At 45.1% G+C, this 17,410-nt stretch overlaps 1 protein-coding gene and 1 long non-coding RNA gene across 4 annotated transcripts in view; both read left to right on the top strand.

Annotated features, from left to right (window-relative positions):
* Nucleotides 1-17,410, top strand: part of pomgnt1 (protein O-linked mannose N-acetylglucosaminyltransferase 1 (beta 1,2-)) — a 305,595-nt gene that overhangs the window by 94,051 nt on the left and 194,134 nt on the right. For all 3 annotated transcript variants that reach the window (XM_077533431.1, XM_077533432.1, XM_077533433.1), the window contains exon 5: nucleotides 7,326-7,391. In XM_077533431.1, the coding sequence (XP_077389557.1) occupies nucleotides 7,326-7,391 (66 nt within the window). The remainder of the gene's footprint in view (nucleotides 1-7,325; nucleotides 7,392-17,410) is intronic.
* On the top strand, nucleotides 11,753-17,053 carry LOC144026625 (uncharacterized). Its single transcript, XR_013285241.1, has 3 exons — nucleotides 11,753-16,484; nucleotides 16,854-16,940; nucleotides 17,026-17,053. It is a non-coding gene; the product is annotated as an uncharacterized LOC144026625 (long non-coding RNA).

Here is a 17,410-nt window from a genome sequence, read left to right as displayed (position 1 = left end):
CCGTGTGTGCGATCAGCACTGACTTCTTTCTGACAGCGTTCGGTGACACCAGTTCTGGTTCGACGTTGGACGAGAAGAAAATAAAAAAGAAAATAGTCCAGCAAGCTGGCTGGGGTCTCGGAAATAAAGCGTTTTTCTTCTAAAAACTTTTTGTTTTCAAAAGCGTGATACATTTCCACCACAATACTCTTTTCTGAATAAAGTCAGACGCCATTACCGCCAGCCACTACTTTTCTGTTCGTTCGTTCGTATCACTGCGCGGCGCCCTGTAGAACGCTAACCGACGCACTGCAGCCAGCTAGCTGATACTTCCGCCTCAAGTTGTTTGCCTTTTCGGAGCAGGTCTGATGTCATGAAGAGGTGGGTTGGTCAGCTCAGCCATGCTTGTTGTTGTTTTGAATCTCGAGGCGTGAGTTGTGGATGTGTACTCTCGGTCCGTCCCAAAAAGCGTCCCGAAGACCGCGCGCGCTACTGCGTTTCAGTTCCGCGTACTTTTCGCTGGTTTCGCTTCCCTTGGCATATTTATATAATCGGAATTTGGACGTTTGTGAATCTTTCTCGATTGTTCCACGGCCGAATCGTGAATAATCTAAGAATCGGAAATTTTGCACACCTCTAGAGCTAGCAAAGTAGCGCTCAGAGACGCTTCATTCCCCGGATGTTGTAAACATAATGCAAAGACGTTACGCACCTTTTTTTGGGGGGAGAGGGGGGCCGCCTACCGTCAACGCCGTGCTCGCGACACGGCACGCGTGCTCGCGCGCAGTCGCGCACAACGAGTGACAACATTAAAATGGAGACAGTTAGCAGAAGCCGGTGCCGTACATCTCGGTATTTCCCATTGCTATCGAGTCCTCTCGGTGCACTTGTATGTCCCGGGCCGGCGTTGGTACTGCGCGCGAGCCAAAAAGAATAACTCCCTTGACGATCCAATGCATGGATTCAAACGACACAGGTATGCCCCACAGCCAACACACCAGCTAAGCTAAAAGCACACTGCAAGTATCTCATTTCTCAGTTTGTGGCTCCCTGTCAATGTCTACAACTAGCATGAGCAGCATGGAACTGAGACGTGCCCGCAATTACGTCATCAAACTCAAAATGAACGACAGCCCAAAAAACAAAACATAAACAGTAGTGATTCCGTGGTCATCATCGTGTCTCAGATTAAAAAAACAAAAAAGATATCATACATTAACCAAAAATGAATGTGATGGCAAAGAAAAAAAAAATTGTTGATAAAAAGGTTAGGGCACTTTTGGAAATATTTTTGGATATATTAAGTTGTTAAAATGTGTTTGATAGATTTATTGTTCCATAAGGTGGCTTCATATTTCTTTTGGCTGGACGGTAGGTTTATTTCATGTCTTAAATTTATGTTTCTGAAATACTTCACAATGTGGACATATTCTGTTTAATGGTGTTGGTGTCTTTTTAAAGGTTAAATACTTATATTTCAAATTGAATTATCAGCCTTTTGTTTTCCCGATCCATATTTTGAATTAAAAAAACAAAAACAATTATAACTGTCAATAACAACTAATAAATATTTAAACTGGTACATTTTTCAGTCATATCGCCCATCCCTTTGTTCCGGTCCATTTAAATAATTGATTCAATATATAAAAATATAGAAGACATATTTTTTGTTGTTCTTTTTTAACACATTTGTAGATACTGTAAAAATGTGTGGTGTTTTAAGATTAATGTTTACAAGCAACAAATGTCACTATAAGTTTTGAATATTGAAATTAATCGCATCGAATCGAAAATTGTATCGTTCCCAAACTTAATCGAATCGTATCTAACCGTTCTGTTCTGAAAGATACTCGTTTTTCAATCGAATCGCAACTTGTGTATCGAGATACATATCGAATCGGCCTCATGTCAGAGATTCCCACCCCTCATATATATATATATATATATATATATATATATATATATATATAACATACTGAGTGGTGGAAAGTAAAAGAATATTCATAAATGTCAGTTATCACACTTACACTGAGTTTACAATTTTTGTAAAAATACCGTAAGTTTTTTTTTTTTTTTTTTTTAAATGCCTCAAGGACTAGGTGGCACTGTATTTATAACTGAATTTTGTCATAGAGATACCTTCAGGCCTTTACTTTAAATATACATTTCAAGTATGAGATTTTTTGGAGCATGCACCTGAGAGCTATTAAGCATATCCTTTATTCACGATATTGCTTTTAATGTCCATAGAGGCTATCAAAAATAAATAAAGCTAAATAACAAAAATATGTACGTTTGGGGGCGGCACGGTGGACGAGTGGTTAGCACGTCTGCCTCCCAGTTCTGAGGACTCCGGTTCGAGTCCAGGCTCCGGCCTTCCTGGGTGGAGTTTGCATGTTCTCCCCGTGCCCACGTGGGTCTTCTCCGGGTTCTCCGGTCTCCTCCCACATTCCAAAGACATGCATGGCAGGTTAATTGGGCGCTCCGAATTGTCCCTAGGTGTGCTTGAGAGTGTGGATGGTTGTTCCTCTCTGTGTGCCCTGCGACTCGCTCGCAACCAGTCCAGGGTGTCCCCCGCCTACTGCCCAGAGCCAGCTGAGATAGGCGCCAGCACCCCCCGCGACCCTTGTGAGGAATAAGCGGTCAAGAAAATGGATGGATGGATGGATGGATGTACGTTTGGGTAGGTCTGATGCCAGTGAACATTTCGACTGGTGGAAAGTAAAAGAATATTCATTAATGACTTAGTTATCACACTTAGAATGAGTTTACATTTTTTGTAAAAATACCGTAAGTGGGGTATTTTTTTGTTATGCCTCAAGGGCTAGGTGGCGCTGCATATATAACTGAATATTGTCATAGAGATACCTTCAGGCCTTGACTATAAACTATGTCAAGTTTGGGATTTTTTGGAGCATGTACCGGGCATATCCTTTTTCATTGCGAAACACAAAATTTGATGCCCCGCCCTCATCATATAGTATTTCGAAAAATCAAGATTTTTCCCCCTGTCGTTGGCTCAGGTCTTGACATGGTCCAGGTCAAGTCTGAAGTCAGTCGGATGAAACGTGTAGGAGAAGTGGGTAAAAGTATGCCCCCTGAAAATGTGCAAAAATCGTCAAAAATGGGACATTCAAAAATTCGTAGCTCACTTGCTGTTCATTTTTGCATATGGGTCCAAGAGACTTTTTTTTTTTTTTTTTTTTTTTTTTTGTAGGTCCTGGGCTCCCTCATACACCTAAAAATTTCCGAAGATCTTGCTTAAACAGACAAGCGGGACTGCTTTGTTAAAAAATTCTAGGGGGCGCTATTGAGTCATTTTTGTAAAAATAGCACAATACATGATAAAATATTACTCATTTTACCAGGCCAGATGTGTGTGCCAAGTTTCACGAGTTTCTGTGCATGTTTAGAGCCTCAAAATCGGCGTTGTTTTCTTGGCGAACAGTGCTTAGCCAGGCCCACAGCGTTTCGTGAAAACTCACAAACTTCGTATTGTGACATCATGAAGGCCGAAACCCTCTTCATTTCAACTCGTTAACGTGTTTGGAGAAAAACGTAGAAGAAAATTCGTAAGAAAAAAAATTGCCACTAGGTGGCGCTATGAGTTAGATAAAATATAACTTCGTAGATGTCTTAAGTGCTGGACTCTCATCAAATGTGTGAAATTTTGAGAAGATAGGATCATCTCGGTCAAGTTAAAGCAGCTTTAGTTATCACAGAAAATCTTCAGACTTTGCGGCACGGTCACGGCCATGCCCTTTGGCAAAAAGTTACAATATTCGGTGTGGGGCATGATCAACATCTTAAGGCTTTTCTGACCAATTTTCAACTGGATCCCTTCAACGAGCTCAGCACAGTAGCTAAAAACGTAAAGTATGACATTTATTGTTACCGCTAGGTGAGGCTATATGTATAACTGAATTTTATCATATAGATGTTTTCAGGCCGTGACTATTACGTTGCCTGAGAAGTTTGAGATTTTTTGGAGCTTGTACATGGGAGTTATTAAGCATTTTGTCTTGCTGGACATATGAAATTTTAAAGGCAATTTTGATGCCCCGCCCCCCTCATATAGTATTTCGAAAAGGCAAGATTTTTTGCCCAGTTGTTTTCTCAGGTCTTGAGATGATAAATGCCAAGTTTGAAGTCAATTGGATGAAAAATGTTTGCAAAGGGGGAAAAAGCATGACCACAGTGAATGTGCCAAAATAGGCCAAAATTGGACATAAAAAAATTCATAGCTCACTTCCTGTACATTTTAGCTACATGGTCCCAATAGACTTTTTTTTTTTTTTTTTTGTGCGTCTCAGGGTGCTACACGTGCCTGCCAATTTTCGTTGTTCTAGCTCAAATGTGCCGGGCTTGGTTTTTATTTTTCTACGCTAGGGGGCGCTATAGAGTCGCGTTGTTATGACGACTTCATAATATCACATTTTTCGCCGGGCCTGAGGAGTGTGCAAAGTTCGGTGAGTTTTCGTGAATGTTTAGGTACCAAAAATCGCGATCGTTTGCGGAGAATAATAATAATAATAATAATAATAATCATCAGACCTCGCAGCGGTAGCTGCTCGAGCCCTAATAATAATGATACGATCGAAAAACAATAGGGACCTCGCAGCGGTCGCTGCTTGGGCCCTAATAATAATAAAAATTCGAACGAAAAACAAGAGGGACCTCGCAGGGGTAGCTACTCGGGTCCTAAAAATCCACAGTGCCAGCCGCTTTTGAGCATTTTAACTCATCTTTCAAGGCAAAAAGAATATATTTTGCCTTTACTACATATACAATGTGGCTACTAAATGAAAGATCGCATTCCATTCATCGGAATTTTACGAATCATTATTAAACGTCTTTGGCAGTCAAAGAGTTAAAAACATTTTGCAACTTGCTATCGACTAAAAATGACATCGCAAGGGCTCAGGTAACCAATCACAGCTCAGCTTGTGAATGTCACATGACCAAACCTAGAAAACAGGTGAGCTGTGATGTCATTTTGAGTCGACAGCAAATTGCAAAATGTGTTTTTAAAGGTATTAATTGTACGTGAAAAATAATGAAAGTATCAAATTAATTATAGACAAAATATTCACTTTTTATTGCTATAATGGGATAAATAAGTGAAGTATCACTTTAATAAATACAGGGCTCGACAGTGCGAGCATTTCACCTCGCAAATGCGGGCAACTTTCAAGTGCGTGCTGGTGGAAAAACAAATACCGCTCACACGGCGCGAGTGCATTAATGCTACCTCTGCAGTATGTTTAAATCATAGATTCGAAAGTCTCCGTGTCCTCCGCTGGCTCTCCCGTAGCAACGAGAGCGCTCTGCTGTGCGCCTCAGTCGAATGGTATTTGAGTGATACATGACCCGTTGCAATTTGATTGGCTGGCTACTTCCTGATCGGTACAGCATACACGTGCACACGCACCGCAGGGACTACAATTTACATACAAACATATATAATATGGCGCCTTTCCACCGGGCCGATTCCACACCGGTACCTCTCCGGGTCTGGGATGAGATCCCATGTGGAGGAGTTCAAGTATCTTGGGGTCTTGTTCACGAGTAAGGGTAGGATGGAGCGGGAGATCGACAGGTGCAGCGTCTGCAGTGATGCGGACTCTGTATTGGTCCGTCATGGTAAAGAAAGGGCTGAGCCAAAAGGCGAGGCTCTCGATTTTACCGGTCACTCTACGTTCCGACCCTCACCTATGGCCGAAAGAACAAGATCCCGGATACAAGCGGCCGAAATTGGTTTCCTCCGCAGGGTGTCCGGGCTCCCTTAGAGATAGGGCGAGAAGCTCGGTCATCCGGGAGGGACTCGGATTCGAGCCTCCTCCGCGTTGAGAGGAGCCAGCTGAGGTGGCTCGGGCATCTGGTTAGGATGCCTCCTGGACGCCTCCCTAGTGAGGTGTTCCGGGCATGTCCCACCGGCGGAAGGCCCCGGGGACGACCCAGGACACGCTGGAGAGACTATGTCTCTCAGCTGGCCTGGGAACGCCTTGGGATCCCGCCGGAGGAGCTGGTTGAAGTGGCTCGGGAGAGGGAGGTCTGGGTTTCCCTCCTAAAGCTGCTGCCCCCGCGACCCGACCTCGGATAAGCGGAAGAAAATGGATGGATGGATGGACCGTTCCACACCGAAGCGGCATTTTTTGTCCCCGGATGTCTCCATGGGACTGTATCGGGGCCGAGCGGTTCCGTTGTAACCGCTGTTTAGAACCCTTTCGGCAGTGATTCTGCAGCGCCGGTCGCTGGGGGACGAGAGGGGCCGTGTCGTCACCTGTTATCTGATTGGTCGACAGCAACGCCCATTTCCTTGTTTTAAGCGAGAGAAGCAAAAGCTCCCGCCGGTCTTTGCCAAAGTCATAAAAATACGGTACATACAATAAATATAATTATGTTTTTCAACAATGCTGAACTATATATACAATTTAAAAGGTACTTGTGGATGGATGTGTAATGTTTGTGGTTAAAAAAAAAAAAAAAATGGCGAGTGCACAACGCTCGCTGGTGGTGTGTTCCCATTCACTTGAATGAGAGTTCCAGCGGCGGAGCATTCAGAAATCTCTTCGTCACTCGTGAGCCAGTCGTGAACATCAATATTTCATCCACGGACGGTGGTTCATATTAAATTGTAAATATGATTCAATGTTTGCCGTGATTTGCCACTCGTCAAATGTTATGGCAGATCCACACGCACTTGGGAATGCAAGCTTGGCTTGGACAGTTCAAATGATCCCGCCCCGTTCCCGCCGCGCGCCTACTGTAATGGAAAATCAATGGAGGCGGATGTCGTGTGGTTGCGTATGGTGTGGTGTGGTAGAGTGCCGTGCGGGGCTAATGGAAAAGTAGAAGCGAATTTAAAAAAAAAAATGCAGCGGTCTATTGCTGATTATTTTCTAAAACAAAATGAGAATGAGGAGAAAAATGATGGTGGTAAAGGAGGACCAGCGGAAGGTGCCAAATCAAACGATATAGCTGTAAAGGGCAGAGAAACCATGGCCAGGGAGCAGGTGAAGAAAAAGAAGTACCGACTTTTACTGAGCTAAACAAAATAATGTTCACATGAGTTAAGTTATACGAAATTGTTGACTTGTTTTGATAGCCACTGCCGTTGCAGGCAAACCTCATGTTCCAATAAAATATTTTGCACATATATCGAGTTGAGTATGCCTAAGGTCATGCTGTACCTCCACAAAAAAATGGTGCGATCACTATATGCTCTGAAACACACACTTTACTGTATTAACAACTAAATATTAAATGTACAGTTTCATTAACCAAAAGTCTCTCAATCGTTAAATTACAATATGTTGTCAGACTGTTTTGCTGATTTCCTGCAGGTGTTGGAGGATGATATGCGGGAACAAGGCAGAGGCATCCATGTCATTGTTCTCAACCAGGCTACAGTAAGCATTTCTGTATTATCTTTATTTTTTTAGACAAGTGTTTCAATTGACTTTTTTTTTTTTTATTCATTTTTTCGTTTCTGACACATTATTACAGGTTACATCGATCACATCACATTATTTACAACATTGACATCCGAAAGAAGGGCTGACGGGTAGAAGCCATGGCTTATTAGTAACCCGTCCCCATCGATTCTTAATATAAACGCATCAGTCATATACATTGGTTATGATAGTCATTCATTCATATTGTTATCCATCAGTTCTAGACTTGTGTCGACACACTCCTCGCTCAGTTCATCTTGAATGTCCGTCTGTAAGTTGCGCCTACTCCTAGACATTTTTGAATTGGTAAATCGGTCTCCAGACACCACCAACAGGCCCACCCCACCGGGTGAGCAGCCCAGGAGAGGGCATGCTTGTTCACCAGTAGCATCTTCGCTGACCTTAGATCAGCTTTGCACCTTGTGGCTTCCAGAAGAGTACATCGGCTTGCATTCTGCCCATTGCGTCGACACTAATGTTCACTCGATTCTGGTCAACTCAGTCACCACTGTTGCCAGCAACTGATGATGCTTAGATCTTGATTGAGTGCTGCTGAGCGCTCACCAAGGCCAGGCCACCCAGGAGAGGAGCCTGCTTTTCTGTGTGATCCAGTGGAGTAACCCCGCAATAGCCCGTATAACACAATACCCGTCTTGATAAGATTGAAAGTGTTGCAAGCCAAGGAAGTCCCATGTATTCTATGTGTAACTGTCTTGAAAGTTCTCAACGGGAGGAAGTCTCTGCGCGTTCGCAGAGGGAGACCCAAGGCCGAGTAGTCCGAAAATAGTCCGTCATGCCTAGGTGGAAACCGGCTCGTTCCCTGGTGCTCACCCTAGCGAGCGGGGATTACGATACCATAATAAGCACTCATCGCCATTTGCCTTTGTGCATGGATGATGTAATTCAGTCTAGCTAGTGCCTCTAATCGTAGGCCACCGTAGAAGGGACTCCTTCAAGTGGCATCTCACTGTTGCATCCATTTGGTGGGGGGTGGGGTGGGGGGTTAGCTTGGGGTACACGTCCTTGGACGCTGAGCTGGGTGCCATAATGGCCTACATGCGGGCCCTCGCGTCCCAGCCAAGTGTTCTTAAAAGCCTCTTAGGCAAGTCGGTGGGTGTTGCGTTTGGCCGGGCCCGGATGCGGAGACTGACAATCTAATCTCTATTTGTAACAGAGCAAAGTCGGATTGTTGTTAGGTAAACCGGAAGGGCCGGGTGGGTGCGACCCTGGGCTGCGGTGTCCCTAAACAGTACGTCGGTGGGTCTCTTACTTATGCGAAGCATGTTAGATGATTCCAGGCTTGACGTGCAAGATTAAAATCCACAGAAAGCGGTCCGTGGCGGCCAACTACTGTCCCATCCTGCCCTGGGAGACAGTTGGACAGTTGGAACACAGAAGAAGAGTTGCCAGCCACATCCTGGAGCCGTGTTCACCAACCTCCTTGTAATTATTAGGGATTTCCCGATCCGATCACGTGATTGGAAATCGGGCTCAATCACGTGGTTGCCGATCAGAATTGGACGTCTCCCGAGCAGGACTTGGATAAATATGGGGTTATTTTTATAACTTTTTGTTAAATCTGGAGTTATGCAGCGGCACAGAGTGAAGACTTAATTTTTCCACACAGATTTGCTATTGCCTGAATGCCGTCAAGCGCGCTAAACAAGGAAATAGCTCGTTGATAAGTTATCTATTATGCGTAAAGCGGAGACTTGTACTGTGTGAAAGCTAGTGAGCGTTTTGCGTGGCAGAAAGCGTATAATGCCTTGCACGCTTCCCCGCTGCATTTCACTGAGGGGCAGCCGGGCAGCCCCACCGCATCAGGCGCTGGCAGCTCTGGTTGTTCTCTGGGTTCTCCCCGCAGACCCGGCTGCAGATGTGCTTCAGGTCCTCCCGGTGGATCCGGCGATAGACGTGCTTCGGGTCCTCTTCGCGGATCAAGCTGAGGCAGCCGCTGGGACTTCGAAGGGACCCGACGCCTAGCCTAGCCTAGCCTAGCTTAGCTTAGCTTAGCCTAGCCTAGCCTAGCCTAGCCTAGCCTAGCGCGAATCCGGAGACTCGGACGTCCATCATTGGGTCACCAATCCTTCCCGGACCGTCAGCCTAGCCTGGTGCGAGTCCAGAACCAAAGTCAGGATATGGTAAGATTAAATACATTTTGCTTGCTTGCCATTCAAATGTAGCCTTTTGTTTGTTTTGAAGTTGGCTCCACACTCCACGCAAATTTTGAGAGAAATAGTGTTACATTTGTGCCATAAGTTTAGTTTGTGCTGCTAGTGTCCCTCTTGTTTTTGTAGGAATTATTATTATTATTATTAGGGCCCGAGCAGCCTATTGCAATACATTACGTAATCGCAGCAGCATGGTAACGACAAGGCGTCCATATGTCATGTGACCAGCATTTGACCAGTCACAGCTTAGTAGTTCTTAAACGAGTTGGCCAAACTCTCTCTATATGGCGCTGATTCAACAGCGCCCCCTGCTGTAAAGTTAACGGGCTTTGCGCGTTTGGATCTTGGGTTTTCGGGACGTAAAACTGCTCGGCAGAATATCACTGCCAAACGTCCTGTGACTTTTACCCATAGTTGTAGAATTGCTTTTTACGTACGCAAAACATTTTTTTTGGCACTTGAAAGATAATTATTTTTTTTGTAATTGAAGATTTGCTTCGTTGTGTGTGTGTATAGATCATGTTTTGTGTGCGTAGATCACACGTTTTGTGTGCGTAGATCACACGTTTTGTGTACGTAGATCATGTTTTTTGTGTTTACGGGGTTTTGGCATGGCCTGTGACCAGGAGGAAAACTTGGAAAAACGATCAATCAGGCTTACTTGTTCCGTAGTTCTTGTGCTGTGTGAGAACACTTCTGACCCGTGGATCCCCTACTGTTAACTTTGGGATCTCATCCATTGGCAATTTAATTTCCTTGTTCCACAAGACCTTGGGTCTGGTGAGCAAGGTGGATGACAGAATCTCATTCGGACAACCCCCTGGAAGCGTGGTCAGCAGGGTTTTCGTTGGTTGGAATGTGCCTCCATTGGTCAGGAGATGAACTGAGGTGAATATTTTGAACTCGGTTAGCCACAAAGGTATGGAATCGCCAAGCTTCATTTTGATATAGCCCAAGACCGAGTCGGTACAGGAAAATTCCACAGTAACAGCTCATCCCAGCTCCTCCTTGAGAATGTTGCTCATTTTCACAGAAACCACTACAGCTGCTAGTTCTAACCTTGGACCAGTTGTTACCTTTAAGGGTAAGACACATGATTTTCCTACAACTAATGCACAGTGAACATCTCCACGCTCATTTTGAAGCCTCAAATAAGAACACTGACCATATCCTTTCAAGCTAGCATCTGAGAAATGATGCAACTCCGTTTTTAAGACCTTGCCAAATCCCACAGGGGAGTAAGTGCGGGGAATGGTGACATTATGCAATTAAACTAGCTCACCTCTCCATTGTATCCATTTGGGTTGAAGCGCCTCAAAAAGAGGATCATCCCAGCCTGTGCCTCTCCTGCACATCTCCTGGAAAATGATCTTTGCTTGGAGTAGACTGGCGCCACAAACCCAAGGGGGTCAAACAGGGAAAGTGACTGTTGAAAGAATACCTCGTTGAGTTGCAGTCTGGTTCTTCAAGCTGGTACAAACTGAAAACAGTCGGATTCCACATCCCACTGGATCCTCAGCACCCTACGTGATAGGCTATCAAATGAGAGATCCATATTAGTGACATTGATCGCCCATTCAGAAAAAGTTATACCTTCTAGGTAGGGCTGCTCGATTATGGAAAAAATAATAATCACGATTATTGTGGTAATAATTGAAATCACGATTATTCAAAACGATTATTTATGTTTTTTGTTCAAACCAAGAAAATGTTTAAACACTTGAAAATATTAAGACAAATAAAAAAATAATATGTAAGCTCATTTTGGACTAAACAGACTTTATAATAATAAATGATCATTTATGTTACAAGACAAATCTCTTCCCATAGATTTTATTCAATGGAACTAAAGTGACGTCAGACCCACAATTGCAATTTTTGTCAGCTAAATAAATAGCACATTTGCGTAAGCCTGGTTTGTTAATAAGTGATAGGAACGGCAAATTAGTCAGGCTGTCAGCATCAAAGTGTGCACAGTCTATCAATCCTTTTTCTGAACCGCTAATCCTCACGTTGGGTGGCCACTTCCATAAGGTCAAAAAGGAGGACATGTTTTAAAAAATTAAATGTTCCTTCGCATTAACGCGGTTCACTTTTCATGGCTTTGCTGTTTTGCAGATTTTTTTACTTTTTTTTTTTTTTTACACAGTAATATACCTATTTTATAAAATTTATGAAAGTTTGAACATTGAGAATGTCCAAGAGAGAATTTGGGAAAATGTAAATTACTCGAAAAAAAACTATATAAACTGTGTGGTGCGGGTTTTAGAGCCTTAAAACATTTATAATAAATTTAAAACATAAAGCTAACAACTTAACGAATTTGGGGTATTTTTTGCAACCTAACCCCAGCAGAAAATGAGGGAACACTGTACATCAGACTCGAGGTGTATTTTCATCAACAATAAAGTTTTGCTCTCTCTGTCCATTTTCACACCACAGTCTACACAGGTTGTGCCGATCATTGTTTCACTTTGAAATATTGAAGTCTTAAAAATAACATTCAATAAGGTTTCATGATTTTATAGAACACAGGAAACTATAAATGTGTATGTACAACACTACATACTTTGTCCAGCACTTGTGTACACTGCACCAGCGAGCGTGTTTTGATTGCCTAGCTGTCATTTATCAAATCTACTCTATAGTTACTCACTTCTAGAACTTGGTGGCGAGCTTTTCCTATCCCCCTGCTCAACGCACTGGAGTTGTTGTTGTACGCCGGCCGATCCTGTTGTTGTGTTCTTCACTTCTGCCATGTATGACACACACAGCGAGCAATTTTTTATTTTTGGCTTGTTTGAGACCTTAACGAGCCACTAAATTGTTGTGATGTAGCGAATAGTGACGGGAGTCGGAGTGTTGAAGCCCGGAGCCAAAACTGGCGTTTTATTGACATCAGCTTCTCAGTGTTTTACAGCCATTCCTCACTCTGCTCGAGGCTCACAGGCTAACTAACATGCCTTCCTTTCATCCTAACCAACTCCTCCCACCCGGAACTCACCCTTTGTCCCAACGTTCCGTGGGTGAATTATGTTCCCATCACTACACAAGCCCCCCCAGAATTCACCCATAATAAAACTCCGGATGAACGGGCGGCAAAACGGCCCGACCCCTGCGGGTAAAGTACCCAGGGAGTGGGGGCGGGAGGGGCACAGCAGAAACATCAGAACAGTCCCGCGCACCAACTGGCGGGGATGCAGGAACAACTGGAAGGGACCCCGCACGGTATCCCAGGCGCAGCCCAGGGGGGCGGCCGCGGCGGGGGGCGCGGGGCAAGTCCAAGGGTCCGGCCAGGTCAACATGAGCCGGCTTAAGCCTGTCAACCGAAACGGTTTCGGAACGGCCCCCAACATCCACGACCATAGTCTTGGCACCATGCTGCAGGACCCTGAATGGCCCGTCGTAGGGGGGACGCTAGGGACCACGGTGTGCATCTTGTCGGATGAAAACAATCTCGGCCGACTGCAGGTTGGAGGGTACCCGGGCCACAAGGGTGCCATGCTGCGACGTGGGAACGGGCTGCACCAGCAGCATCCACTGGCGGCCCAGGCCTGGGTGCGGGCCAAGGCGTCGAGGCGTCCGGAATGAAATCTCCTGGCAGTCTTAGTACCTGTCCAGAGACCAACTCAGCCGACGAACACTGCAGGTCCTCCTTAGTTTCAGTACAAAGGCCCAGCATGATCCAGGGTAACTTGTCGACCCAATTACCGTCAGAAAGTCCAGAGCGCAAAGCGGCCTTCATCGAACAATGGAACTGTTCGCACAGCCCGTTAGCCTGAGGGTGATAAGTGGAGGTGCGGTGTAGCTTGACCCCGAGGCTTTCAGCAACAGAGTTCCAAACCTCTGATGTGAACTGCGCGCCCCTGTCGGACGAGAGGCTCGCCGGCGGTCCAAACCGAGCGACCCAGGTCCCGATAAACGCCCGGGGAACGTCACTGGTCGATATGGAGGTGAGGGGAACGGCCTCCGGCCAGCGGGTCGTCCTGTCCACCATTGTCAGGAGGGAGGTGACGCCCTGGGAAAGAGGAAGCTGACCTACGATGTCGACGTTGACATGGTCAAACTTCCTCGCAGGGACAACAAAAGTCTCCAAAGGCGCTTTGGTGTGACGTTGAACTTTGGCTCGCTAACAAGCCACGCATGAATCGACCCAGGCCCGTACATCTTTCTTCAACCCAGACCAGACGAACTTCTGAGCCACTAACCTCACCGATGCCTTCCTGCCGGGATGTGAGAGACCATGCACCATGTCGAAGGTGGCCCTCTGCCAACCAGTGGGCACCAGCGGTCCTGGCCAGCCCATGGAGGCGTCGCACCACATCTCGACTACGGAGTCGTCGACCGCCACCGTTTTTAACTTGCAACCCGGTGTCGGAGCCCCGAAGCAACTGGGTGCCATGGTCGGCCACCATCCGGGAAAAGTCGAGGCCCAGCTGTATCGTGTTGACCGCTGCCCTGGACAGACATTCCGCGGCAATGTTGTCCTTGCCAGCAATATGTCGGATGTCTGTGGTGTATTCAGATTTGAACGATAGCTGGCGCTGTTGCCGCGCGGACCACGGCTCGGACAACCGACATTTAGAAGGTGAGGGGCTTGTGATCGATGAAGACTGTGAACTCACGGCCCTCCAGGATAAAGCGGAAGTGGCGGATCGCCAGCCAGACAGCAAGTAGCTTCCTGTCGAACGTGCTGTACTTGCGCTCTCGAGGGACTAACCGGCGGCTGAAAAAGGCGAGCGGCTGCCGCACACCTTCGACGCGCTGCTCCAAAACGGCCCCGACGGCAAAATCAGATGCATCAGTAGTGAGGGCAACCGGGGCATCCTGGCACGGGTGGGCCAACAAGGCCGCTTGGGACAGCGCGGCTTTCGTCTCTTCAAAAGCCTTGACTCTCACATCCGTCTAGTCGACCTCACGGTTAGGAGCCACACCCTTAAGTGCGTCGTAAAGCGGGTGGGCAGCCTGGCGGATGAACCTGTGGTAAAAAGTCACCATTCCGAGGAACTCACGGAGACCCTGGGCCGTCCGGGGTCGAGGAAAAGCGGCAACAGCTTCCACTTTTGCCGGGAGCGGGGTGGCGCCGTCCTCGTTGATGAGGTGGCAGAGGAATTGGATGGAGGGCACACCAAAGACACATTTAGCTCGGTTAATAATCAGTCCAGCCTGGCTGAGCTTGGAGAAAAGCTGCCGGAGGTGTGAAAGGTGTTCTCCGATGGAGGAGCTGGCCACTAGGATGTCATTCAAGTAGACAAAGACGAACGGCATGTCCCGGAGAACAGAGTCCATGAGACGCTGAAAAGACTGGGCCGCATTTTTAACTCTTTGACTGCCAGCCATTTTCGGAAAAGGTAACCCCATACTGCCAGCTGATTTACAGAATTTTACCGATCTTTCAAGCTCCACAGAAAATGTTGTGTTAGGACTATGGAAACGCGGATACTACCAAATGAAAGATTGAAGTCTCACCTTTCATCTAAAAAAAAGTTTGTTTCTACCTTATTCGGATCTTCAGTAATCAACAATAGAAAACAGCTTCGTTTCACCCAAATCCTCTATTTTCTTCCAAAATACGGAGAAATCAAGCTTTTTGTGAAACGATGTTATTTCATGCACTCTAGTGAATTTGGCACTTTTTTTTTTTTTTTTTTTGCATGAGTAATTCTACAAACACCTAAACTTCTATAAAACACTACCCCAACAATAAAAAATGTTTTTTGATTGCAAAATAACATTTTATTTACATGCAACAGTAGCAATCCGTACAAACAATTTGGAAAACTCTTTGCAAACTATTTACACGTGCGCAACAGTTTTTGTCAGTCTGCTTCTGTATGGACTGATTTGCGTAGAGGTTGGTATGATGAACGATGTGCTGGAGCAGTTCATCCGTGATGAAGAGCTCCAGGATGTCAGCTGGCAGGTGGGAATTCAGCTCTGCTGCAGCATCCCTTGGTCCTGGTTTTGCAGCAAAGGGGAAGATGGTTGGCTGCCAGCCAACTTCATCAACTTCAAGCCAGCCAGAATCTTTGGGATCTGCAAATATACATTTCAATATCATATATTATTTTAGAGCACTGTGATGCAATGTGTGTGTGTGTGCGTGTTTACCTTTTTTTCTTGGATGTATTGGTTGATGCACATTCTGTAAATTATAGAAGACGTTTACCATCAAATATTTTATTAGTGCTGTGGAGAATCTCCTTTTTTTTTTTTTTTTTTTCTTTTTTTTTCTTTTTTTTTACCTTTGTTCTGCTCAGTGTGAGAAGGGTCACTTTGAGTAGGAGCTGAAAGAAACATATACAATTACAATACTATCGAAAGACTTTCCTTTTATTGTTGCGGTGTATTGAAAACGTTTTTTTACCTTTCTTTGTCGTAGAACCAGCGGTCGGACGTTGCTGTGAGCACGATCTATAAAATATACATTCACGTTTGTATAGGTAATAGATGTTTTAGTGTATAGGTCGCTTGCACATCGTAATGCATCATGGGAGTTTTTTCTTCGGGCGCCATCTTGGGTGTCCGCCGGTTCACAAGGTACACTCGTGAGTTACACGGTAGAGCTTATCAACCTGATGTCATTTACACAGTATTTTCACGATTTACCGGAAGATCAAAAACAACGATACAGGCAGAAGTTGTCTCTGTCTGGTGGGATTGATCCTAATTACGTCCTGACCAAGGGTGATTTTTTTTTGACGGAGAAAGCTTGCTGGCCAAATGTGACTTCTCTGGACATTTTTCACTACCTCGTGTTGACAACATGCTCCATAACACCCCAACAAATCCCTGGAGGCTTACAATTATTTTGTAAGCGGGTGGATACAGAGTGTAAACTTTAACATCGCATCAGAAGAAACTGTTGCTGTTGCACGTAAGTAAACCACATGGTGTTGGTAATTCTGCACACAAAAATGTTGATTTGTTCTCAGGCTTCCTGTTATCATTGTGTTTACATGCACAGCTGGGTTTACCTGATGTGGTTTTTCTAATCATTTTATAACCGGCAAATATGGCAGAGCGTATAAGAATAAAAAGTAACTATGCACAGCCTCCCCGTGGCTTAATTAAATTTAATGCTACCCTTTCACTAGTTACATGTTACTTAATCAACTTATTCTAAATGGTTAAGGTTAACCACTCTCAGAGGACGTATTTTTAGTTTCAGTTTCCAGTACAATAAAACGTGTTCATGGTAACTACTGAGCATACTGACAGCTTTTCTTATGATCTCACGGTTAAGGAGGCTGTCACAACACCCAATTTCTGTCTGGTGCCGGATGGCAACAATTCCCATCACTTGTCACGACAACACCAATATTATTACCAGGTATGTATGTATGGCTTTACTTTTTGTAGTTTCTTATTTAATTCTATGTTTCATATTTTCATTACAATGTTTGTAATATTTTCAGATTCAGGCACAGATGAGTTTAACTGGACGGGACTTCTGCGACTTTGTGGTGTGGACAAAGTGTGATTGAGCGAGTCCACCCAGATCGCTCGTTTTGGCCAGCTGGAAAAGCCAGAGTTTTTTTTTTCCCAAAAGTCCCCTCCTTACCTGAACTGCTCGGGAGAGCATTTACTAGATCAGCAGTGGACTTCCAGTGTTCCTGCTCAGCCGCTGTCACGTACCACTTGCTCATGTACTTCAAAGATGCGGAATAAAGTAGTGTTTTGTGCTGCAGCAGATTGTAAAATCAAATGATATCACTTGAAGTGTGCCAATCTAGACTGCCAAAAGGACAGTGGTTTTGTGACAAGTGTAAAACAAGGATTATTGGGAAAACTGAAACACAG

The sequence above is a fragment of the Festucalex cinctus genome, chromosome 10, assembly GCF_051991245.1.
Source record: "Festucalex cinctus isolate MCC-2025b chromosome 10, RoL_Fcin_1.0, whole genome shotgun sequence".
NCBI lineage: Eukaryota > Metazoa > Chordata > Actinopteri > Syngnathiformes > Syngnathidae > Festucalex > Festucalex cinctus.
This window is presented reverse-complemented; position numbering and strand designations above follow the sequence as displayed.